Raw genomic sequence first — 26,073 nt, forward strand, 5'->3', positions numbered from 1 at the left:
CCCTCACAGGACAGAAGTTCTTCCTCATGTTCAGGTGGAACTTGCTGAGCATCAGTTCCTGCCCGTAACTCTGGTGCCATGGCTGGGCCCGGAGCAGAGCCTGGGCCTTGCTCTGACACCCGGAGCGCGGCCCGGCCCGCTCGGTTCCCGGCCCTGTCCCGTTCTGTTCCCCAGCCCGGCCCGCTCGGTTCCCGGCCCTGTCCCGTTCTGTTCCCCAGCCCGGCCCGCTCGGTTCCCGGCCCTGTCCCGTTCTGTTCCCCAGGCCAGGTCGGTTACCAGCCCTGTCCCGTTCGGTTCCCCAGGCCAGGTCGGTTCCCAGCCCTGTCCCGTTCTGTTCCCCGGCCCGCTCGGTTCCCGGCCCTGTCCCGTTCTGTTCCCCGGCCCGCTCGGTTCCCAGCCCTGTCCCGTTCTGTTCCCCAGCCCGGCCCGCTCGGTTCCCGGCCCTGTCCCGTTCTGTTCCCCAGGCCAGGTCGGTTCCCAGCCCTGTCCCGTTCTGTTCCCCGGCCCGCTCGGTTCCCAGCCCGGTCCCGTTCCGTCCCCGGTCCCGGCCCGGCCCCGGCACTTCCTGCGGCCGCCCCGCCCCGCGGTCACGTGCGCGCTCGCCCGCTCGGGGCTCGGCTGGCTCGGCCTGTGCGGGCGCTCGGGGCCCGGAGCGGCGGCGGGAGCGCGGCGGGGCCGGGGGCGCTCGGGCCCGGGGCGGCGGCGGGACGGGGCGGGGAGCCCGGCCGGGCCGTGAGGGCGCGGCGGAGCCTGGCGGCGGCGGCGGAGCGGCCTGGGGGCTCCCCCGGCGAGCGCGGGCCGAGCGGGCCGGGCCGGCGGCCGTGGCGGGGCTATGATGAGCCCGCTGCGGGGCTCCGCACCCCCGCGTGTCCCCAGGCAGGTCCGGCCCGCGGCTGAGAACCCCCCACCGGCGGTGAGTGCGGGCGGCGGGGCCCGGCGGGACGGGCAGGCCCGGGCCCGCCCCTTCCCCCGCGCTGGGGCTGCGCCGGGCCGGGGAGGGCCGGGGCGGCGGCGGCGGGGCCGGGCCCGAGCCCCGGTAACGGCCCGGCCCGGCGGGCTCCGCTCCCGGCGGGCTCCGCTCCGGCCTTCCGGGCGCTGCCCCGGGGGGAGGCCGGGCCTGCCGCCGTTGGGTTTCCCACCGAGTCTGGTTTTACAGTGCCTAGGAAACAGGCCTGGGCACGGGATCGGAATTCTCGCAGGGTCTTCCCACTTCCTGCGCTCCCCCGATCCTCTGTATTGTTTTCTCCAGCGCTGGGGTTTTTTTAGCCTGGAGAAAGGGCGGCTCGGGAGTGACCTTATCGCGCTCTGCAACTCCCTGAAAGGAGGGTGTAGCCAGGTGGGGGTCGGGCTCCTCTCCCGGGTAACGAACGGCAGGACAAGAGCACAGAGTGTTGAGCTGCGCCAGGGGAGGTTTGGGTTGGACAATAGGAGGAATTTCTTCACTCGTTAGACACTGCAACGGGCTGCCCAGGGAGCTGGTGGAGTCACCGTCCCTGTAGGTGTTTGAGCAACTGGACGTGGCACTGAGTACTCTGGTCTGGGTGACAGGGTGGTATTTGGTCACCAGGTTGGACTCGATGATCTCGGAGGTCTTTCCAACCGAATTGACACTGTGATTCCTGTCGTGTCTTGGGACTCAGCTTTCAGAGAGCTGGATAAAGAGCCGTGTGCTTCTCAGATGCAGTAATCTGCACAGCCTTGCTTGGTGATGCCCTAAGGGCAGCACTTAGAGAGGTTCTCTTTCTCAGTGGTGGGCACCAGGTGGTGCTCAGAAAAACACTGGATTTTTGTCATTCTGGGTTTTGTGAGCTAGAGGATCTTGTCCATCCCAACCTGCTGCCCCTTACGAGTTCTCCTCTTCCTTTCCAGGTATGGCCTCACAGCTGCAGGTGTTCTCCCCTCCGTCAGTATCCTCGAGTGCCTTCTGCAGTGCCAAGAAACTGAAAGTGGAGCCGTCTGTCTGGGATGTTTCAGGACAGAGCAGTAGTGACAAGTATTATACCCACAGCAAAAACCTCCCAGCAGCTCAAGGGCAAGCCAGCTCCTCTCATCAGGTAGCCAATTTCAGCATCCCTGCCTACGACCAGAACCTCCTTCTCCCCGCTCCCTCCGTTGAGCACATCGTGGTCACCGCGGCCGACAGCACCGGCAGCAGCGCCACAGCGTCCTTCCAGAGCAGCCAGACCATCACCCACAGGAGCAACGTTTCTTTGCTGGAACCATACCAAAAATGTGGATTAAAAAGGAAAAGTGAAGAGGTCGACAGCAACGGTAGTGTGCAGATCATTGAGGAACATCCACCTCTCATGCTGCAAAACAGACCTGCGGTGGGAGCTGCGGCCACGACCACCACGGTCACCACGAAAAGCAGCAGCTCCAGTGGGGAGGGAGATTATCAGCTGGTCCAGCATGAGATCCTGTGCTCTATGACCAACAGCTATGAGGTCTTGGAATTCCTGGGACGAGGGACGTTCGGGCAGGTGGCGAAGTGTTGGAAACGTAGCACGAAGGAGATTGTAGCCATCAAAATCCTGAAGAACCACCCTTCGTACGCCCGGCAGGGCCAGATCGAGGTGAGCATCCTGTCTCGCCTGAGCAGTGAGAATGCTGATGAGTACAACTTTGTCCGCTCCTACGAGTGCTTTCAACACAAGAATCATACATGCCTTGTCTTTGAGATGCTGGAACAGAACTTATATGATTTCTTAAAGCAAAACAAGTTCAGTCCGTTGCCCTTGAAGTACATCCGGCCCATCCTGCAGCAAGTGGCAACTGCCTTGATGAAGCTGAAGAGCTTGGGTCTGATCCACGCTGATTTGAAGCCAGAGAACATCATGTTGGTGGATCCTGCACGCCAGCCCTATAGAGTGAAGGTGATAGACTTTGGGTCAGCCAGCCACGTGTCCAAGGCCGTGTGCTCCACGTACCTGCAGTCACGCTATTACAGGTAAGCACTGCCCTTGCTCCCTGAGCCAGCTCAGGCTGATCCTGCTGGGGGCTCCTTCTGCAGACACTCAGCTTTCCTGTCTAACCCCAGCTGAGGGGCAGCAGGAAATCATCAGCTCTGCATGTTTCCTGGAGATTTCTTCTGAAAGTTGGATGTAAATAAATAGAATGGCTGCCTTATGGTGGCCTAATCTGCAGCCCAGCACCTTCCTTTTCCCCCAGATCAGTGCACTAACTTGATTTTACCCTGTCCACTGGCTTGTGACACTATGAAATGGCAAACTGGAGAAGTGCATTTGAGGTTGTCTGCTATGACCTGAAACTAGTCCATTAACCTTGGACATTTAGGAGGGAGAGAAGTCAAAGGGATGCCAATTTCTATTCGCTTTTGTTTCTTCTGGTTCTTCATCTTTGTCTGACCCCCCCTTCAGGAGCACATGATTTCCCGTGTCAACCCTGGCTAAGTCATGCTTTCATGAGACCTGCAGCTCCCTTAGAGCAGTGATGAGCAAGATCTCTGCTCCTCTTAGGAATATGTGGAGGTGTCTTCTACCCTACTCCTGCCCAAGAATTAAAGATAAATTATGGCCAGAAACGTTAAAACTCAGAGACTGTGCGTAAAGCAAGCTGTGCTGTTTCTTTCAATTATTCCTCCAGCTTGCCTCTGTTAAGTCTGTATTCGAATTTAAGTAGCAGCAGACTTCAATAAATGGATGCAGAAAGAACTTCTGGCTTCAAAGGGCTGCAAAGAGTCTGTGCTGGGTTGTCAGGGTTGCTTTGGGTGGAATGTGAGCTCACTTGACGCAGAACTCAGAACTAGTATCTAGTCCTTCCAGCTGGGACCAGACAGGACCGAGACACTCCGCCCCACCCTGTGTCTCTGCCCTGTTTGATGTCGTCCCTGGCTGCTCGCTTGAGTTTTAAGCCTGGCTTATTGTAGGTTTGCTCTGTTCATCCCTCATGCTCCCTGTGTGCTCGCTCCCTTTGTTTTTGTGTTGTTTTTCTTTTTAACTCCAGCACCCAGTACCAGCTTTCCATGACATTCCTTTCATGTGATACAGACTTTTCTTAATCCATTGCTCATGATCTTTGCTCAGCTTGTTGGCACCAGTCTTTCCAATTCTGAGCTATTGATTGATGTGGTATTTTTGTAGTGCAGTTGTCCCCTGTGCCCCCAGCTCTGTAAAAACATTCACTCTCTAAAATACATCATCAATTTTGTTGTTATTCCTTGTAAAGAGGTGACCACTGGTCAAGAATCTGCTCTATCTGACTTGCCACATGTGCCCTCAAAGCAGTTTGGGGAGGCCCATGGTGCTCTCCATTTTCTGGTATCTCAGAAAACAGATTTAGCTGAGGAAAAGCAGTGAGGGGTGATAAGAATCTTCCAGGGGCTGCAGGGAGGGAAATTCCTGCTCCATCTGTGTGTGGGGCCCTGGACTCCAGCCCCTTCCAGCTCCCTGGGGTGGCTGACTCTGCCAGAAAGGCAAATAACCTGGGATTAGGTGGCGTTGGACTGTCTGCTTGGCTGGAGTGAAGAATGCTGTGATGTGGAAATCTAGTATTTAGTGATATGTAATTAGTCAAATGCTGATGATTACTAAAATCTATAATCTAGGAATTTACAGAGATGGTGCAGAAACCAGCTCGTTGTGGGAGAACTGGATTGCTTTACGCATATTCACATTAAATTAGTGTTCAGATGAGTTCCAAGTTGGTATTTTTTCAGTGGCTGTGTTTAATGAAAGAGCATAGACCAGTTCTTCCTATGGTTCTCTGTCAGCCATTAAAAATAAACTTCTCTGTGCTCACCTTTTAGCTTTCAATCCCTGTTACTTGGGTAACCTCTGCTGTGGAAAGATCCCTTTTCCACAGAAACTGCTGCTGCCTCTGCTGCCTGACCCCACTCAGGAGGGGCAATTCTACTGCTCACACTTCAAAGACTGAGCAGAAGTGCCCATGAAGAATTCTTTGGCTCTGAAGCCCATCATGGAGTAGGAGTAGATCAGCTCTCTGCAGTGAACAATTTCTGTGGCAGCTCTAGGATGTTTTTGCAGTAATTCCTCCCCTGAAAACGAGAGTACTATCCTCAGGTTGCTTTTGTTCTTGGGGAGGATGAACAATGGAAGGAAACAGCGTGCAGAAATAAAAAATCCCTGCAGTACTGATCTCCCTGCTGTACAGAGTGAGGTTTACTCATGTCCTGTGTTAAATGTGAGTGCAGCCATCCTGGCAGTTTTACCCAGCTCCCTGCCTCCTGGTGCTGCCTGTGGGCCAGTGTGGAGCACAGACTGTGGGACTGGACAATCTGGGCCATGAGAAGGTGGCCCTGAGCACTGGGGGAGCTGCAGAGTGCAGGAGTATCCATTTCTCACCTCTGCTTTGGGCTCCATGACCTACTTCTGTGCCAGCCATGCTGGCCTGGGGAGCAGCAGTGCCTGCTGCCAAGTCTAACTCTGCTAATCCAGCGCGGAGCTGGCCCTGCTGCTCCCTGCATTGCTGCACTTGCACAGGCTCTGTGTTCCCACCATCCCAAAGCACAGGGGTAAACATGGAGTGTTTGGAAATGCTGGGAGGGAGTCTTGCAGTTTTCTGGGGCTGCTGTGAGTCCTTTCTCTTCTGAGAGTGCCTGAGTGTATTTGTCAGCTTTGGGAGGCAGTGCTTAGCAAGCATCTGTGCAAAGAGTGTTGTTGATTTTATTTCAAAGAGCTTAAGATGGTAAAATCACTTTAATCTCTGGCAGAGCAGCTATGGAAGTGACCTCTGCCTGCTGTCCTGGTTCAGCTCACATCTCATAAGGCTGCTAATTGTAGTGATGTAAAAGGAGATGAGAGAAATTCTGATTTCCCAGCCCTGTCCTGCAATCAGAATCAAATCAGGTGGCTCATGAGAAGTTCATTTATTTAGTTGCAGGGAATAAAATGCAAGACTTCAACTTGCTATCATCATGGTATTGAGATTTAGGAATATGTGAGTCTGTTCTGTCCTGGAGTGAAAGACCAACAAACTGCCACCAATCTCTATTTCCTTTGGAATTGGTGGGGAATTTTTAGCACACTAGAGAAGGATTAGCATGCTCTGCATATTCCACAAGCCATCTATATTTTAGTTTGTTTGCCAGTCCAAGTGCAGCATGCCTTATATGACAAGTCTGGGTCCTTTCTGAATTGGAAATTCCTACATCAGGGTAATCAAGAGGGGCAGTACAGTTTGCTGATGATAAATAACGGCAAGGGGGGCTCCTGTGTAAATGTATGAATTGTACTTTTTCTGCTTGTGAAGAAAGAGATTCCTCTGGTTTGCACCTCTTACTTAGCCTGTAGAAAGTTGCATCCATTCTAGCATATTTCCTTAAAATATAAATGTTGGCATGAGAGTCAGCATTCAAATATCAGCTACTGCTTGTACTTGCACAATCATTTTATGTTTTCACATGTGAGAAACCTTTCCAAAGTCAACAACTGCCAGGAGCAGCCAAACAAGAAGGTAGAAACAGATCAGTGTTGAGTGGAGAGTGTCATTATGTCTTAGCTTGAGCGATCTGTTATTCTGATTACTGGAGGTGTATCATGGCTCTGGTTTTGGGGGCTCAGACATAATAAAATCTGGATAATAAAGAATAAGTGTGACCTCGCTGCAGCAGTGAGGTCTTTTTTATAGAATCCCAGGCTGGTTTGGGTTGGAGGGGAGCTTAAATCTCATCTCATCCCACCCCTGCTGTGAGCAGTGACACCTTCCACTATCCCAGGTTGCTCCAAGCCCCATCCAGCCTGGCCTTTTCTGATCCAGTGCTTTCTCAGGTGCCCTGAGCAGCTGGGCTGAGTGCCTCTGTTTTGGAGACACCTGTGTAGACACATGAAACAAAAGGTGTCTCTGTGTCACCACTGCACAAAGGGTGATTAATTGGGGAGTCACTTCTTGCCAGGGACAAACAGTTGGGAGGCTGAAGAGTCGAGAAGAACGAGTGTCAAATTCACTGACACCTGTACATTATGCAAGCCCTGGTTTTTAGAATTCTGTAGAGGGATCAGAGCTGGTTTCAGAGCCTTTTTTAACAACTCGAGTATCCATAGTGAAACACCAGAAATGCCACACAAGCCCTGGGGCATGACCAGGAAATGGATAGCCTGGAGTTTAGGGCTTTTCTGTCTTCCTTTGCTCTTGTGTTAGTTATTCATGATGAAGGTCAAGGCTTTTGTATTTCCTGTACTTTCCAGGGTAAATTCCCACAGCAGCTCACCTGGGGTTTACAGCACCTGGGGTTTTGTGCTCTATGCAAATGTAGGACCAGAATTTCTCCTGCCGGAACAGCCTCGGTTTGTTTCAGAACTCTGTGTAGGTGAAGAGCTGCACTAAAACATCCTTCTGTGTTATGAGTCAGCTCCAGACAGAAATCTCCCTGAAATTCTAACCTGTTAGGGAAGCAAACCCTGCTTGGAGTGTGAGGTTTTTTTATCACCTCCCCGTAAAGGCTGGGCCAGACAGGTACATTTTGCATTAGGTGTGGTTGAGCGCACAGAAACCTGAAACACAACCTCCAGCTGGGCTCTCTGCGTCCATTTTAGACTCGAAACTCTCTGAGCAAACCCCGCATGAAAACCTGCTGATAGAAACCCAGCTGCTCTCTGAGGAGCTCCTTTTCCTGGCTCTGCAGGTGCTCTTCTTCCCCACATGAAGCAGGCAGCCTCCTGAAGCGGCTTACCTGGGCTCTCAAGACCTTCTCCTAGAAAAGTCTCTGTTTGCCTGAGCTCTTCTTCCCAATTCTGGTAGGATAGGCTGGACTAGATGATCTTGAAGGTCTCTCTATAATTCTGTGATGCTGTGTGCTGTCTCAGGGACACCTCACACGCTGTCAAGTGTAATTAAACTGATTACTCAAGGAGTAACTTTATGCAAGTGTGATATAAAGGCCTCCTAGGATTTGGGGGGCACCATGGCAATAAATGAATCCATAAGTGAAAAAAAAGAGGTTGGGATTCCATTAGGCCACCCAAGGAAACAACTTCTGCTTTAAAGTGCATAATTTATATTCACACAGATTTACTTGTGTGTGGAGGGGCTTTACCTAGAGTGGTTTACAGGGAAGAAATGCAGCTTTCAGTAAAAGATGTGACTTTTTTCTTTCCTTTTCCCTTCCCAGAGCTCCCGAGATCATCCTGGGTTTGCCGTTTTGTGAAGCCATTGACATGTGGTCACTGGGCTGTGTCATTGCTGAGCTCTTTCTGGGCTGGCCTCTGTATCCAGGAGCATCTGAGTACGACCAGGTGAGAGCTCTGGGGGAGGTGGGATCTTCCCATGAAACCTTGATTTTCTATGTTCAAACCCTCCTGAAACCCCCCCATGTCCTCCATCAGCTTTCATCAGTGCACAGTGCTGCTGTCTGAGCTCATTTTCTCTCTGTGATATTCCCATTGTCTCTGGGCAGGGAGCACAGAGTTCTGTGTGTTTTCACTTGAGCTGAGTGTATCCTGTCCAAAAAAAGGGGCCAATTTGCAGTTAACCCCTGGTTTCCAAACCCAAAAGCTGTTGAAACACCTTCCTGCCAAAGCAGAAGCGGGGTGTGTGTGTCCTGGTGTGAAACACCCTCTGTAATTTCACCATGAGGGCAGTTTTTCCATGTGGGGACAGAGCAAGCCTATCATTCCTGCCCTCTTAATACCTGCAGCAACCCTCAGTTTTTATGCAAAGTGTGAGCCTCAAGCTGTCTTTGGAATCCAAGGGCAAGACTCTGAGAGGCATCTTGAACTAATTAGTCCTTTCTGTGGATACTTGGCATTATTACCTGGCCTAGTCAGTGCCTATAAAAGGACAAAAAGTCTGTGAGAGGGGTTTTTCTCAGAGTAGCTTTTCCACTGGGGGTTTTTATGGTGGGATCTTGTTGCAGTGCTTGGTATGGTTTTCCTTATGTGATAAAATACATGAAAACTTACTAAGTGTCTTACATGTGTCTTCCCAGCACTGTAAATTTCCAAAGGAAACACAGTGGTACCTTAATGAGCACAGTGAGTTAGAAAGTAGCTGAGGTAGGGCCTGGTGGTTTCCTTGTGCACTTTGTGTAATTTCTGAGAACCTTATCTGCTGGTGTAGGTGGCTGGGGAGGAGCTGCTTTTTCCATTGCTTAATGACAGGATTTTGCAGCCCTCTGTGAGGTGTGACTTCATGGGGTTCATTTTGATGTCTGAATTTCCCTTGAAGAATGAAGATGACTTGGCTTTCTTTTTTTTTTTTTTTTTGAGATTCTGCAGCAGCAAGTGAAAGTTGAGGTGGAACTTGTGAGAGGACCTCTCCAGCAATGAGTTCATGGGCTGGGATGGGATTTACAGCTTTTTTTTTAAACACCCTTTGGTTGTAAAGCGAAAGTTACATCCTGTAAAAATAGAACTGCTACCTGAACTATTGTGTAGATACAAGAAATATTCACATGCAGACACTTGGATCCACCTTGGCTTAATTGAAAAGTGAGCCCATAAATCCATGTGATCACAAGCTGTGATAGTGCCCTGTTTTGGCACAGTGCCACAGCAGGAGTTTGGCAAATAAGAAATGCTAAAGAGCTGTAAATTATCTGTAATTGATGGTTTGATCAAGGCATAGTTACCTTAACACTGTGGAGTTTTTTATACATTTGCTATTTTCTTTCCTTTTGAGCAAAGCTTTTTAATTGTTATCCCTTTACCAGTGTCTTATCAATACCATCACAAGGATTCAGGTGCATCTTTCAAAATTCTGAGCCATTTTTTTAACATGTAAAAATAAGTGTAGTAAATGTGTTTGAGGATATTTGGTCCTGGTTTCTTGGTCAGTGAGAGCTTTGCCATGGTGTTATTCTGAAATTGTGTGCCTAGCATATTGTGTAGGCAGGCACAGCAATGTTGCTTGGATAATCATGCCTTTAATTATTTATACATGATAAATTCTGTGGTATTTTTCCCTCAAAATGTCTATTTCTTACACTGTTTGATGTCTTAAAAGCCTACAGTCTGCTTGCATATACATTAGCAAAAAATATTTCCATAAAATAAGAGAGATGCATTTAAAACCTGAAATTTTTGCATGATTGCAAAAGTGGCTTTATAAATACTTGAGATGGTTCCTTTAATTTTGCAGTTTGGCATATCTGGGCAGTCTTTCTTTACAGATCATTTCCTATTAGCTGTGAAGAAACCTGCCTGTTAATTACCCCATTAGCTGTGAATTGTTTATGGTGGGAGTCCTCACTTTTGTAATTTTCTTTCCTAGATTCGTTATATTTCACAAACTCAAGGCCTTCCAGCGGAGTATCTTCTCAGTGCAGGAACGAAAACAAGCAGGTTTTTTAACAGAGATCCAAATTTGGGATACCCACTGTGGAGGCTCAAGGTATGTCTGTCTCTCGCATCCCCAATTCTCTTTTGTTCATTGAGGATTTGATAGAAATCCCCAGCCAGTTTTGGGTGCTGTGCCAACACTGTGAGTGAGGATTGGCTTTGGATTGTGCCTGGCTGGGGGTCTGAGGTTGCAGGAGCTGTGCAGAGCTCCTGGTGCTGCTCTGACAAAAGCAGCAGTGATGAGAGCACCAGCAAAGGGTGGGTGTTCCTCACTGAGATAATGGCTGCTCATTATGGGCTGCTCATTCCCAGGGAAGTGTGTCATCTTGTTGTCATCTCCTGACAATCCAACCAGTAAAATATGGAGTATTTTGTGATGGGCTTGTTAGTTTATCAGGAATCTGGTTTTGGGTTGGCAGAGGACAGGAAAGAATGAGATTTAGGCCTGATTTGCTTTTGAGCAGCAAAAAGAAGGGAATTTTGCCTTTCTTCTTTGTAGGAGAGGGATTTAAAATATTTATAGCCTCTTTCTAAATCAGAAACCTTCCGTTCTTCTGGCTAATGCACTACCCAAGGCAGCCTTGAAATGAAGTCATGCTGTTGTTGATTCAGCTTTGCAGTGAATGATCTTTCCAGCTGAGGGAATGGGATCCCAGGGCTCTTTGGTTTGACCTGCTGGTGTGTGGTGTGTCTGAAAGCAGCAATTGATCATCTGCCTCAGCAATTTCTTGCTGCTTTTTCCTTATCAATACGCAATATCTCAGTTTATACTAACGTTTTCTCTTATAGACCCCAGAAGAACATGAGTTGGAAACAGGAATAAAATCAAAAGAAGCTCGGAAATATATATTCAACTGTTTGGATGATATGGCGCAGGTGCGTGGGGATCTTGGGACACAGACAACTCATTAATTTTCCACATATAATTTAGTAACTTTCATTTTTTGGGGATTTCTAAAAATGAGGCTCCTGTGCTGGAGCACCTCTTCCACTGGCACTTCAGAGCACTGATGGAGGTTTACAATGGTGCCAATTTGCATCAGAAATCAGTGGATTAAAAACATTCAAAATGTTAATTATAAACCTGTTTGAAATGTTTTGTGTTTTCTTATGCCTCAGTGTGTTAGCAGGAGTGTGCCCAGCCTGTTCCCTGTATAGTGGAGCAGTAGGAGAGCTGAGCCCCTTCAAATGTGTTTGTAGAATTAAACCTCTTATGAGACTTTGGAAATAGTGACAAGAATTACAGATCATTCTTATTTTCATTCTCTTTTTAGAGGTAAAATGAAGGAATATCTGAGTGGTTAAAATATCATGAGGCCTTAAATCTTAAATATCAATTTTCTGTTGCTTTTGTAGCTGTTACCATCAGGTTACATCTGTGCAGAGAAGGTGGAATCCTTCTGGGTTGCCAGCCCCTTATAGATTCCCCCAAAACACGAGGGCATTTTGGCAGTGAGTGGAGAATAAAGCCTGGTTGATCCCTTTGAATTGACCCAACTCCCTGTTGAGAAGAGAATTCCACGTGCAAGTTTGACTTTCTCTCCTAGAACGAGCAAGGGAAAAGGCAGTGTTAGCACTGTAATACCTGAAATTGGTCTGGCTGAGAGACAGAAATGCTTAATAACTATTTCTGTGTGATGTGATGTTATTGAACTGTTAGGCAGCAGTTAATTTGATGCTTGTGTGAACTGCTCCCCTGTGATTTTCCAGGTGAATATGTCTACAGACTTAGAAGGGACCGACATGTTGGCAGAGAAGGCTGACCGAAGGGAATACATTGATTTGTTGAAGAAAATGTTGACAATTGATGCAGATAAGAGAATTACTCCACTGAAGACTTTGAACCATTCGTTTGTTACAATGGCACATCTGCTGGACTTCCCCCACAGTAACCAGTAAGCTCCCTTGGATGGGCTGTTTTGTTTCAGGATTTGCTGGAATCACAGAGCAGCACTTCCCAGCTTTCTGTCAGGGCTATTTTCTGCAGTTCCTGGCTGATCTGAAAATAGCAATGGCATGTGTAAGGAATGGAATGTTCATAAGCTTCCTTTTCATGTTTTAGGACATTCTTTGTTGGTTTAAAAGAACCTAAACCTAAAGCACGTGCATAAAATTGGGAATCTGTCACATCTGTGTCCTGTTTTTACAAATCTGATGTTTTCCTTCTGTCATTCTGTTCCAGTGTGAAATCTTGCTTTCAGAACATGGAGATCTGCAAGAGAAGAGTGAACATGTATGATACAGTGAATCAGATCAAGAGCCCTTTCACCACTCACGTTGCTCCTAACACAAGCACAAACCTGACAATGAGCTTTAACAACCAGCTCAACACAGTACACAACCAGGTATAGCATCTTTCACCTGTTTTATCCGAATCAAAGACAAGGAGTAGGCTGATTTGGTGCCTTCAGGCCAAAATTTAAACTAATCTCCAAAATTCATAGTCTTGTCTCAAAGTCTAATTTTCCAAAACTCAGACCAAGGAGCCTCTTTACTTCATGTGTTGAAAATTTGTCAGTTCAGCAACATAAGTTAATTGGGTGCAATTCATGTTTTTTGTTCTGTCTTTAGCCTTTACCTCAAACATTTTAGCCTTTTGTTGTCTTTAGCCTTTTACCTCAAACATTTTCCAGGTGCTTTCCTCCCAGTTTTATATTGATGGTTCCTGTTGTTTGTTTCATAACAAAGAGAGATAAAATTACAGGAGATAAGTGATTTTTTGTTTGTTTTTCTAGGCCAGTGTGTTGGCTTCCAATTCCACTGCTGCTGCTACTCTTTCCCTGGCCAACTCAGACGTCTCCCTGCTCAACTACCAGTCTGCCCTGTACCCCTCCTCTGCAGCCCCAGTGGCAGGAGTGGCCCAGCAAAGTGTTTCCCTGCAGCCTGGAACCACCCAGATCTGCACACAGACAGACCCTTTCCAGCAGACCTTCATTGTTTGTCCCCCTGCTTTTCAAAGTAAGCCAAGAACCCTTTGTGTGATGCTGTTAAGGCAGGAGAAGTTGTGATTTGGACCAAACTGAGAAAAGCCTGACTAGAGCAGAGCTCTCTGAGGGTGTCACACGGGGCTCTTGCATCAGATGGAGGTGCAGAACCAGGTCAGACATGTGCAGGCAGCTTGATTCCCTTCCAGGTCATGCTGGAACAGGTGACAGGACCTTGCCTGCCTGGCTTGCAGGCTCCAGCTGGTTGCTCAACCAGTTTTTCCCCCCAAACTGAACACAGCAACATTCCACAGAAAGCAGGGAGCAGAGGAGCCAGACCTGCCTGAAAATCAGTGTGTCTTGCTGTGTTTGTTATCTCAACAGTAAATATCTGGTGTTTGAGTCTCAGTTCACAGCCCTGATGCAGGTTTTTGCCACCAGCAGATTGTCACAGGTTGTGGGTCAGTGAGCTCAGCACAGGCAGCTCTGTTCATGCCTCTGTTCATCCTCAGGGTTCTGCAGTTATGCTGATTCCTGGATTGTCTTAGTCTGGAGGGTTATTTGTGACATGGGAACTGATGGTGTAAGGCTTGAACTTCAAACTTGTCTCAAGCAGGTTGGAATTGGAGTCTGTGTCACTTTCTGCAAACCAGACTCTGCAGAGCTGAGCTGTCCATCATGGCCCTGCAGGATCCCAGGGTGCAGAAGTATTTACTTCAGCTGGTGTTTTACTGGGATTTTGTCAAAGCTTTTCTATCCCTTAATCCCACACTATCCTCTGCCCTTACCTAGTAGGAATTTGATTTTTGGAAACAAATGAAAGAATGGTGCAGCAGCTTAATGATGTGTCTTGTCCTCCACAGCTGGACTTCAGGCAACTACAAAGCATTCTGGGTTCCCAGTCAGAATGGAAAATGCTGTCCCAATTGTGCCACAAGCACCTGCAGCACAGCCACTGCAGATCCAGTCTGGAGTTCTCACACAGGTAAAAAAGCCACCCCAAACCCCTCATAGGCTGAGCTGCAATTGCACCATCCAGGAGAACCTGCCTGAGTGCAGGGGGCTCTCTGGACACACTGAAAGGTTAAATGCAGGTCACTTCTAAGACAATATTTTCTTGTTTTGTTTTGTTTTTCTGGAATATTTAAAGTCTGAGCTATTTTATGTCATGTGGCTCCCTGGTTTTAGGAGTTTGATTTAATAAAGGGAATAAATATGTGATTTCCAGCTGCTAAAAACAGACTGTGTTTTTCAGGCATGGACACTGCCTGTAAGGCAGTGCTGGTCATTTTTGCCTACACTTTAAAAACGTGGCAGGAGAAATCGTTGCTGTGAGAAGTGAGATCCCGGTAAACAGAGGTGACAACACAGATTACTCATGCTAAAATTTCATCTTTAAATCAAGAAAATTATTTCTGAATCCTTCTCAGCTAGTTACATTCTTAGTGGGAATTAATGCGTAGCAATGACATATCTATTTCTGCAGTTTGCAGTTTAAGCAACATACAATACCAAAATTCACAAATCATTCTAAAAATGCTGTTTTAAATATTAATACTGTGTCATAAATTAAACCCAGTTTAATTTCCAAAAAGTAATCCTTTATTGTACAATAAGTGCCTGGTGATTCACAAGTTTTATTCACTGAAAATTTGTAGTTGCCTTTATAATTAAGTGCATTTTTATTTATTTGCATAGTTTTAGTTTCTGCTGGCGTTAACAAGTACTCTGTTAGTTTTACTCTTCAGGCAGCATATTGCACTTACAGACCTTGTAGAGGAGTAATTTTTAGTTTGTTCAATCCAAATGTTTAGGTGGCATTCTGTGTTTGCTGGTTTCTTTAGCATTAATGATACAGGTCACAGTATCCAAAAAGCAGAATCCACTTGAGGGCCCACCTGAATCCAAGAGTGCAAGAATCTAATTTAAATTAGACATTTGATGGACTAATACATGTCTGGGTGGTTTCATCATGGATAACTTTGCTCTTTCATGACACCAAAGACCTGCTGTGCCTTCCATGAAATCCCATAGTTTACCTTTTCTCAAGAGTTCTGTGTGTGGATTTGAAGGTCTGACAGCAAGTGCAGGGAGCTGCCTGGGGTGCACTGTGCCGTGGCTAGTGCAGCATGGCTGTCACTTGCCCTCTGGGACTCAGTAAAGTGCCAGTAGCTGAGCTCACTTTGACTTTTGAAATGTGTCATCAGAGAGACATCCCCTCCCCAAATTTTTCCCCAGCTCATTTGGACTTTTGAACTGTGTCATCGGAGAGGTCCTGTCCCCAAATTTTTCCCCAACTTGTTTTGACTTTTGAACTGTGTCCCTGGACTGGAGATGCCCAGTTCCTCGTGCTCTCCTGGGGGCCCTGGAGGTGCCTGTGGAGCTGTGCAGGCTCTGGGTGTCAGTGTTGGTGTCGGTGCATCCCTTCCCTCCGCGCTGGCCCTGCCCAGCGCACTGACCTGCACTGACCTGCCTCAGCTCGTGTGTTTCACTCACTGCCTGATCTACATTTCAGGGAAGCTGTACACCACTAATGGTAGCAACTCTTCATCCTCAAGTAGCCACCATCACGCCGCAGTATGCGGTGCCCTTTACCCTGAACTGCGCAGCCGGCCGGCCGGCGCTGGTCGAACAGACGGCTGCAGTACTGGTAATTGCCTCCCTTGATTGTGTTCACTAACTGAGTTTTTGTTTTAACTTAGACTTGCAGAGGGCATGGAAGCATGTGCCATCTTGTGGCTGTGTTCTTGCTACATCTTAATGTCTTGTTGTTTTCCTCCCCAACATTGCTGAAGCACTGTCTGACTCTGACGTTTAGTGTGGCTCTGTAAAGAATCCAGATCCATTGACTATTACCTTTGCTAGCCTAGTATTGAAAGCTCTTCTAAACTAGATCCTAGAAGAGTTGTAATCGTTCTTGTTCTTCGCTTACTCTCCTATCTTTGCCTTTTGATTGTGGAATACAAAGGAATCAGTCTTTAGCTTGACTCTGCTACAGGTACCTGGATGGCCAGAATTTGACCTACTTGGCAAGTTAGCTCCATATATTGTTTGCAACACGTGTAAAGCTGCTTTGTATGGAGAAATGTTTCAGATCATTAAGCACAGGCTAAAATCCCTAATGACAGCAAATCCTTTAATGTATTGCTCTAGCAGTTGATTTCTCTTAACCTCTGTTGAACATTGACAATAATTTCTGGCCTTTTGTTATTTATAGCCAATCGCACGTAGCTTGCTTCATCCAGATAAAGATTCTGTTCCTCACAGATACTTTCAGTTGATATGTATTTCTTGGTTGAAATTAAAGGTGAGCTCTAGTATCCAAAATGGCAATAGCTAGCTTTTAGGTCATTTGGAACAATTTTTAAAAAAGGATGGGGGAAAGGAATGAACACACCTTTAAGAAATGTACGTTTGCAAAATTGTCCTCTTCTGTATTCTGGCACCTGCATCAGAACAACTTTGCAAGTGCCACAAAGAAGTCATTGTAAAACTCCAGAATCAGATCAGTGAAGCTTATGAAAACATTGCAGTGCACTGAAGTGCTGTTATTCTCACATGTCCTTCAAAGCACATTCCATTGTGTGAACCATGTTGTTTCTTGTGGCTTTAAAGTGGTAGTTTGAATGTCATTTTCTTCCGAGAGGGAGACCTCTGCTGAAGTGGAGTTTGCTCGAGTCATGCCTGTCCTGAAATTTAAACCCACTCATTTGAGTTCTTGTGAACCAAGTGAGCTGCTCCCTGGTTTGGGGATGGGAAGGCAGGAGAGTGGGGTTCTCCTGGTCACAGCTCTGAGCTAAACAGACCCGGGGTGCTTCTTCTTTCCTCCTGTTGAATTTTAATTGCTGAAAGGCTGCAATCTGGGCTCCAAAAACAGCAAGGGGTGACTATAGCAGAGCTTGGGACACAAGTGAGTTGTTAGTGATGTTTTCCAAAGTGTATCTGGACTTTGATTCAACAGGCAAATTCTGTTCTGCTGTGTGTGTGCAGTGGACTTGAGGTTCAGCTCCCCTGTACAGCAGTGGAGATCAGAGCCGCTGTCTCCAGACTCTGAGCCTGCATTCTGAGTTTCTCTGGAGTACTTGACTAGTTCTGTTTGGATTCTGGGAGCCTTTGGCGTGAATTTGCTCACCTTTAGTGCTTCCAACACTTCTCCCTTGCTGCTTCCCCTGAGTTTGCATTAGCCATTTGCTAAGCTTTGCATATTTTTGTCCTTCCTCTGTCAAAACAGTTCGTCGCTTGGAAGGCCCGATTTCTGCCTCTCATTGGGAATTTAAATCTTGCTGTATTAAACTCTCTGCTTTGTCTTGTGCAGGTGTTGGCTTTTGGAAAGACGCATGGTGTGACTTTTAACATATTTCTCTTTTTATTTTTTATTTTTTCAATGTTATTGTTATTATATTATTCTGCTTATGTTGGCAGAGGTTTTAGCAGCTCTCTGCTTTGAAGGCTTCTTGTTCGGAACTGGTATTTATTTGTACTAAGTGGATCTGTTACTTGCAGAAATACTGAATTTGAAACAACAGCTTTTGCAGTTTAAGCTGCAGGAGAGAAAGCCATATATTATCAAAATCATGGAAATATTATGCTGTCAAATTTATTTGGAACAGTGATAATATTAATGAATTGAACCTGCCTTCATGTAACCAAATTATCTCTCAATGTGGCTTTTCTTAAATGCTTCAGCTGAGGTGGGTGAATTTCTACAATAATGACACCATCTCATCTCTTGTGAGCCCTGCAAGGCAGAAAAGCAGAAAGGACCAAATTGGTTTCATATTTTGGGAACTTTCAGCAGAACCGTCGTGTGAGTTTACGTTCAGAAAGAATCCTAAGCACTGCTGCTGCACCTGGCAGTGCAATACCTGGCTGTATGTGCAGCCTGATACAAACGCTGTTTTCTCCAGGTGACAGCAAAGGAGATCAGCAAAATGTTGGGGAAGCTCATTCCTCTGATTTTCCTGTCCTTGGGAAAACATGCAAGGATGGGCTGTATCTCTGCAAGCTAACAATCCACCCCAGTGCATTTATTGCTTGGACAGATCTGTGCCTGCCCCTGCAGGAACTGAAGCCTAGTGATCCTCGTGTCTGTGTTTGTTGTTTTGCAGCAGGCCTGGCCGGGGGGAACCCAGCAGATCCTGCTCCCTTCCACCTGGCAGCAGCTCCCAGGGGTTGCTTTGCACAACTCTGTCCAGCCTGCGGCCGTGATCCCAGAGACCATCGGCAGCAGCCAGCAGCTGGCTGACTGGAGGTAGGGACTGCAGGAGCTCCAGCTCCCTGCCAAGTGGGAATATATCCATCACAGAGCCCCCAATGTCTCCCTTCCCCTCAGGGGTTCGCTGCAGCTCGTGGTTCCTGCAGTGTAGTCATGGGATTTGGGTCTCTTGTTTCTTCTCTGCTCCAGGAATGCACATTCCCATGGAAATCAGTACAGCACTCTCATGCAACAGCCATCTCTGCTGACCAACCACGTGACATTGGCCACAGCACAGCCTCTGAATGTTGGGGTTGCTCATGTTGTGAGGCAGCAGCAGAGCAGCAATGTGCCAGCAAAGAAGAACAAGCAGCCAGCACCGAGCACAGCCAAGTAAGGAGTCCATTGCTTCCTTTCCCAGTCCTAGAAAAGCCACAAGTTTCTTGGTGGAGGTTGCCTTTTTGGTGTGAAAAAAGCATCTTCTGATCATGGAGGCATTGAGGGTGTAACTTTATTATGCTACAATTGCATTTAAAGATGTCTTGGAAAAAGTCTTTGTGCTGTTGTCACTGATTTAAATTATATTTATTTCAGTGAGAGCAAGGACATGGTTGATCAAGTGCTTTGCTGTCCTGATCAGAGGGGTTTTACACTCCTGGGGTCTTGGTGCCATATCAGTGCAAGTGACAGGGGTGTTGGATGAGGGGTGGCAGTTTCTGGCAGTGTTCAGGTGGCTCAGTTCCATTCAGAGCATCTCTGAGTGCCTTTGAGTGTGTGCACTGAGGTTCTGTTCATGTTCATGCTGGTGTGTTCCTAATGCTGTTTGTCTGAACTGGAGCTGGACCCTGCTGTGCTCTCCCTGCAGGCCCAGCTCGTCTCTGGAGCCTGTGCCCACCCAAGTGTACTCTCTGATCGGGAGCAGCCCCCTGCGCTCCACCTCGTCCTCGTCCAACGTGCTGGTCCCGGTGCAGGAGCAGCACCAGCCCATCGTCATCCCCGACACTCCCAGCCCCCCTGTCAGTGTCATCACCATCCGCAGCGACACTGACGAGGAGGAGGACAGCAAATACAAACCTGCCAGGTGGGCTGTTCATTGGGCTCTGCTGGGCTCAGCTCATGCGTCAGGGAGAGGGGGGAACGTGGTGTGTGAGCCCTGGGCAGGCTCAGAAGAGCTGCATGAGACAGAATATTCCCCGTCACATCTCTGTGTTCTTGTGCCTGCAGTTAATCTGAGTTTTAATGGACAAGGAGGGATAGTGTGAAATCCCAGAGGGAGATCTGTAATCTGGTGGGCAAAGCTAGAACATTTCCCACTTGTATTTTGTTCTTTTTCCCCCTGCAGTTTGGGTATGAAGCAGAGATCCAACGTCATCAGCTACGTCACTGTCAACGACTCCCCTGACTCGGACTCGTCCCTGAGCAGCCCCTATGCCCCAGACCCCCTGTCCTCGCTCAGGAGCACTGGGGGGGCCCTGGAGCTGCCCAGCAGAGCTGCTGCTGACAGCTCCAGCTCCCGCACCATCATTGTCCCACCCCTGAAAATGCAGCTCAACGACTGCATCGTAGCCACCCAGGCTTCAGGTGGGTATCTCAGGGTACTCTGCCAAGGCTCAGGTGCTCTCCTGTCCCTGTCACACATTCATCCTCACAGTTCTGGACTTCCCAAAAGCTTTAGGTTTCACAGCTGCTGTTGTGAAAGCCTTGGTCTGTTTTCATAGTCATTGATAGATTTACCTTTCATTTACATTTGGCTGCATTTTGGAAGATCTGTAACCATTCCTGATGGTTTCTTAGTCACGTTTGAAATCGTAATTAAAGCAAAGTCTCTGTGACAGAAACAGTCAGTTTGGTGCCTAGAGCTGTGGGAAGGGGAGGAGTGGACTGAGCTTGTGGCATCTTGCAGGCATCCTGAGCAGCAGCAGCAGCAGCAGCAAGAGCAAGCCAGTGGCCTCAGTGAGCGGGCAGTCGTCAGGATGCTGCATCACACCCACGGGCTACCGCTCCCACCGCGTGGTCACCAACGGCGTGCAGCCCCTCAACCTCAGCCAGGTGAGCCCACCTGCCCCTGCTGCCTGGGGCTGCTTCACAGCTGCTTCAGGAACCTCTGAGGCAGGGAGGAAGGCTGGCTTGCAAGAGGATCACTAGTTGCAAGTGCTAGTTCTTCAGAGCTGGTTCTGTCCTGGGGTGGTGCAGGGTAGGACACGTGTGGTTGTCTCCATAGTCTCTCTTTGTGCTCCTTGTCACACCTGACTTACAGCCGGTCCTTCTTGCCACTCAGGAGGGTGACACCAAGATCCAGCTGTTGTAACTTTGAAGGCACAGTATGAGGAAATTCTTCAGTTCTTTACCTTTCTCTAGACCTCACAGAGTTCCAGCCAGTAGGTTAAGACTGGACTTACTCTCTCAAACTAACAATTGGCACCCGACATCTTTGGATGTTTCAATTCAAAGATTGTTTTCACTTCATTTTGTGTCAGGACTTTTGATCTGTGGGTCACACTGCAGCAGCCTCTCAGAGGAGAGGGAGTGTTGTTACCCCTGCAGTTCACTTCTGCCATGGGCACCAGACAGGTTTTCTGGTGCTAAAACAGGGCAGCCCTGCTTCCACCCTCCCAACGTGCAGAGGAGTAGATGTGTGAGGAGTTCTGGGTCAGATCTAGGACCTGCCCTCACTTGTCCAGCTGTGGTACCCCCTGAGTGGCAGTTTGCCCCATTGCAGAGGAAAACTGTCACCTTTGTCCCCATGGAAGTGCAGTCACCTTCTCAGATCTGCAGGAGGGTATCACGAGGGAGGATCTGCAGCTGTGTCAGGGGGATGGAGGTGTCCATCAGGGGGCTCTGTCCATCAGGCTGCCCCTTGCTCACCTGAGCATGACCACTAACCTCATTTACTCCCTCCCCTTGCAGAACCAGCAAACCGCAGTGCTGGCCTCCCAGGAGAGAAACGGCAATGCTGTCCCGCGCCGGCAGCAAGCTTACGTGGCCCCCCTCACGTCAACGATTTCTCAGGCTCCCTACACGTTCCAGCACAGCAGCCCAGTGCATCCCCACCTGGCAGCAGCCACGGCCAGTGCCCACCTGTCCAGCCAGCCCCACATGTACACTTATGCCCCCAGCACTGCTGCCACGCTGGGCTCCACCACGTCCATCGCCCACCTGTTCTCCCCGCAGGGCTCGTCGCGCCACGCCACCTACGCTGCCCACCCCAGCACCCTGGTGCACCAGGTCCCTGTCAGCGTGGGGCCCAGCCTGCTGACCTCTGCCAACGTCCCCCCCGCCCAGTACCAACACCAGTTCGCTCCCCAGTCCTATATTGGTGCTTCCAGAGGATCTGCTATTTACACTGGATACCCGCTGAGCCCCACCAAGATCAACCAGTACTCCTACTTGTAGTTGCCAGTGAAGAGCTGTCCTGCGAGGGGCCTGAGAGGCTGGAGAGGATTTCAGGTGAACCTTTGCCTGGGAGTGACTGCCTGGTTCGTGTTTCTCCCTGATCTGGTTGTATGTTGTTCCCAAATGTCTCTGGTGAGTTCAGTCACTAACTGAGCAGCATGCTTTGTTACCAGTACGAGGGTCACTAATTAAGTTTTTAAAATTTTACTTACTTTTTATAGATGCTTTTAAAAAATTCATGGTTACGTTTATTTAAAATTGTTCTGTTGTGCTAATCAAAAGGGGTGTCAAATCAGTGTCTCAGAAGACAGATCCTGATGTCTTTTTTAACTTGTGTAACTTAAACAAAAAGATTCGCAGATTCTATTTTAGCAGCTTGCACAAATCCACGTTGCCACTAAAAATGTGCATGTTTATCTCATTACGTTGCTGGGGCAGTTTTAAAATCAGATTTAATATTTCGACATCTGTTCTGTAATTTACTTTGTCTTTAACAAATTGCTGGTTCTGAAAAGCCATTACATCTCTATATATGTTTCTGTCAAAGGTATTTAGTTTACTCCTCTGCTTTGTTTAAGGACTGGTAGAGGCAGCTGCCTTATGCCAGCAACACGATACATTCAGGAGTCCTGTAAACCCTGGAGTCTGCTTTGTTTTCTCGAAAATTCTCCATAACCCAGCTGAATTTTTGTTGTGTTCGTTGCAGAATTCTTCTAAGTGGTTCAAACTGTATTCAGGATCTCACTGTGTGACAGAGCTCAGCAGCTCTGTCAGGGTGGTGTTGTTGTCTCCAGTTGAGAGTGAATAATGCAGCATTGCTCTAAAATTTGGTTTCTGCAGCTTAATAGATGCTGGCCCTATAATGGAGCTGGATTCCTTCACAGAAGCACAGGGCTTTGCTTTGTTCTGTTTTTCTTAATGTTTTTGCCTCACGTGATTCATTTAGGAGGGAGAAAAATTTGAAATACAATGAAACATCACTGTATTGATGTGTACAGCTTTTTATACTCCTGTGAGCGTATCCTCCTGGATATGTCAGCAGCTACTCTAAAGCGCTCTTAATAAGACTTGTAAACAGTACGTGCATGTAGGAATTGCAAGGAAAAAAAAAGAAAAAACAAGACAAAAAAAGAGAAAGAAAAAGAAAAAAGGAAAAAAAATCCAGATTTTAAAGTTTATTACTGAATTTAAAACTATTTTAGAAGTTTTGTATTGGTGGTGTTTTAATATTTTACAGAAAATGAAATATGTACATATTGATTAGAAAAATATAACAAGCAAAACTTCCTGCTAACCCCAAATGTTCTGTCTTTGTAATCAAAATGTGTAGTGATTATACTTGAACTCTGTACTTAGTGTTTGTCTAATTCTTAAACGTTCCTGGGGATGGAAGTGTTGTATCCTTTGTATTTAAACCAAAATGAATTGATTCATGTTGGAATGTATGTGATATAATGCAATGGTTAGAGCTCATCACTGTAGCACTGAGAGAGGAGTAGAGCTTCACGAGAGGAAAGGATACCTTGGATTTGTTTTGCACAGGTATGTGTGATGAAGAGTTGTTTGGTGTGTCCCCTTATTGTAGTGCCTTAAATGATGATGTAGTGTGACTAGAGTTTACAGTGAGCTTGCCTTACGAGGGACCAGCAAGCCCCCGTCGAATTGAAGCAATTCACCCACCCAGCTCCCCCAGCCAGAGCAGCAGGATGGTGCAGAGCCCTCTCCCTGTCACCGCTCTCATCCCAGCTCCGTTCTTGTTCCCAGTGAAGCGACGTCCCCTCGAAGCTTTCCCTTGAAATGGCACATGTACTGTTAGTGTCTGTCAGTGCATTTCGGATAAGGTAGTGCTGGGAATGCATTGGAATGTTTAGTCTAATATTGCAGAAGTGATTAAATAACGTGCAATCACTTTTATTAGGTTTAGTGTAGCGTTACCTTCCCCCACAGGAATAGCAGATGTGTCGTGTAAAATATTGCTAGCTTGGTGATAGAATATTTATACCAAAGAGAGCCTGCTGTAAAGCACATAATACCATTAAAAAGTTTTATAGCTACTGCTAATGTGGAGTTGTTGGGAAGGTCTGTCAGCTGTAGCCCTAGTCAGTGTTCAGAGGAAATACTTTGGATAATCAGTGCAGGTTTTGGACTACACTTTGTTTTCTTGGGTCCCTTGTACCAGGAATTATTTCTCATCTAACACATAAAGTATCTTGTCCAAAAGGATGATATAAACTGGTTTGAGCGGTCGCGTGACTGCAGCAATAAGAGGTTTGGTAACCTTGAACCCCAGTTTATGTTCCGTCCCAGTGGGAAGGAGGCCAGTCCTGACCTGGCTGTGGCAAGAAATGCCCGAGCCATTTCTGCAAGCCCACGTTCCTGCTAGAAGGAAGCCTGGACTGGCCTGAGGTGGAGGGACCAGGGAGGGCTGCAGGGCTGTGGAGCTGGGCGGTAGCATTAGCCCCCATTGATGTTCAGTGTGTTTGTAGAGAACCAACCTTGCTGTGCCACATCGTTGCTGCAAACGATGCTGTTTGTTGCTGTAGGCACTTTGTTGCTTTTTTTGACATTGCTTGTGTTCAGTACTTGCCTTGAGATACCTCTTGGGTACAGAGTTGTGCCTTTCCACCAAAAGGCAAACCAAGCTCCAACTCCCCGTTTCACAAATAGGACTTCATGGAAAACACTTCACTAACAGGAAAAGGAAAAAAAAACCTCTAGCAAAATCTGCTAATAATTTTGAGAACTTGCCCACTTTCCCTTAAAAACAGCAGCTTGTAATGTCCGTTTAGAGGACCTTGGAACACAATTAATCCCAATCAAATGTATTCCCAAAGCACGGTGTCATCTCCTCCACTGCCCGAGTTCCCAGAAGTGTTGGAACAGGGAGGATGAGATGGAAATGATGTAGGTAAAATCAAACGTGCTCCATTTGGAACAAGCTGTCAAATAATACCCCAGAATTCCTCTGTGATACACAGCAAACCCCACCCCAGCAGGGCCAGGGCGTCCCAGTCTGGCCCCAGTATATGATGCCCAATTTAGGTGTATTGTGTTCTGCTCTAAGGAGATACATCCCTTCTTCCCTTGCATATCCAGCCTCAAACTGGGTTCAAGAATTGACTCTCCTCATTGTCAGAGCCTGCTACACATTTTTGGAGAGAAGTCTGCTATCTCTGGATAGGAATTGGCATCCTTTAATTTCCTTCACAACTAGTTTGGGATTCACCTTTGGAATATTTGATAGCCAGCTCGTGGTCCCAGCTAGGTTTGTCTGTGTGATTCTTGAGCTGTTCAATCAGTTTTCTCTTACCTGACCTGTATTTGCAGCTGTGATAGCCCCTGCAGAGGCAACTCCTGAGGCTTTCCTGCTTAGCACCTAATTGATGGGATGCAGTAATTTACCTCTGACTCAGCAATTTCTTTTAGTACATGAAACTAAATTGCTTCTAAATGACAGGATTGGCACAGCCCTGCTTTCTTTTTTTTTTAATTTTATTTAAACTTCTGAATGGTGCCGCATGTCCACATGGTTGTTTGTTGCTAAACTTTATATAATGTGTGATTTCAGATTCAGCTTGAACTATATCTATCTCACTACATGTAGCAGTACATTATATGTAATGTTAGTATTTCTGCTTGAATCCTTGATATTGCAATGGAATTCCTACTTTATTAAATGTATTTGATATGCTAGTTACTGTGTAAAATTTAACTTTCTTTTATGGTTGTGCTCTTCCTTTTTACAAGCCGCTAGATACAGGTAGTTTCTGACAATTACTGATCTATGTTTGTATTGCTGATGTACTTAGGGGGTATGTAAAAATCATTTTAACAAAAGAAATAGATATTTAAAAATTTAATACTAACTATATGGGAGAAGGGTCCATTGTGAAAACATAGTTTATCTTTGGATTCAATGTTTGTCTTTGGTTTTACAAAGTAGCTTGTATTTTAAGTATTTTCTACATAATATGGTAAAAATGTAGAACAATTGCAATGCATCAATAAAAAGGGTTAATTTTCTGTACTCTATTCATCTGGTCACTTGGTCTGTTAAGGGGGGTGGGAGAGGGGGTTGGGGGTATCCAGAAGGAGGTATCGTTGGTGTGGGATGCGGATCCAGGGCATGGGTACAGGATGTGAACCCAGGATGTGGATCTGGGATGCAGATTTGGGATGCAGTGGCGCTAGGTGGCACACTCGCTCTGCCACAGCCCCGCGGCCCTGGCTCCAATCAGACCCTGCTCAGATCATCCCTGCGCACAGCCCTGGAGCCCACAGCCAGTGCCCACTGAACTGCCTGGTTCGG

The 26,073-nt window shown here is 47.3% G+C and overlaps 1 protein-coding gene across 3 annotated transcripts; it reads left to right on the forward strand.

The window, feature by feature from the left end:
- Positions 1-774: 774 nt before the first annotated feature.
- Positions 775-25,793, forward strand: HIPK1 (homeodomain interacting protein kinase 1). 3 transcript variants are annotated; one of them, XM_030965627.1, is made up of 16 exons: positions 775-913; positions 1,870-2,947; positions 8,087-8,210; positions 10,186-10,305; positions 11,043-11,129; positions 11,964-12,148; positions 12,436-12,598; positions 12,989-13,211; positions 14,041-14,162; positions 15,693-15,827; positions 18,286-18,428; positions 18,582-18,764; positions 19,237-19,452; positions 19,714-19,952; positions 20,275-20,420; positions 21,279-25,793. In XM_030965627.1, exons 2-16 carry the CDS (start codon positions 1,872-1,874, stop codon positions 21,762-21,764), a joined length of 3,648 nt encoding a protein of 1,215 aa, XP_030821487.1. In that variant the 5' UTR covers positions 775-913; positions 1,870-1,871; the 3' UTR covers positions 21,765-25,793. The 3 variants fall into 3 exon arrangements, with proteins under 3 accessions (XP_030821487.1, XP_030821488.1, XP_030821489.1); XM_030965628.1 differs by having other exon boundaries at positions 18,289-18,428; XM_030965629.1 differs by lacking the exon at positions 15,693-15,827.
- Positions 25,794-26,073: the final 280 nt, after the last annotated feature.

The sequence above is a fragment of the Camarhynchus parvulus genome, chromosome 26 (genome assembly GCF_901933205.1).
Source record: "Camarhynchus parvulus chromosome 26, STF_HiC, whole genome shotgun sequence".
Taxonomy (NCBI): domain Eukaryota; kingdom Metazoa; phylum Chordata; class Aves; order Passeriformes; family Thraupidae; genus Camarhynchus; species Camarhynchus parvulus.

Bases quoted from the DNA above. Each gene is read 5' to 3' on its own strand.
- HIPK1 (XM_030965627.1), top strand. From the start codon at position 1,872: ATGGCCTCACAGCTGCAGGTGTTCTCCCCTCCGTCAGTATCCTCGAGT. The intron at 8,211-10,185 runs GTGAGAGCTCTG...TTTCTTTCCTAG, and splicing joins GAGCATCTGAGTACGACCAG to ATTCGTTATATTTCACAAAC. The intron at 15,828-18,285 runs GTAATTGCCTCC...GTTGTTTTGCAG, and splicing joins AACAGACGGCTGCAGTACTG to CAGGCCTGGCCGGGGGGAAC.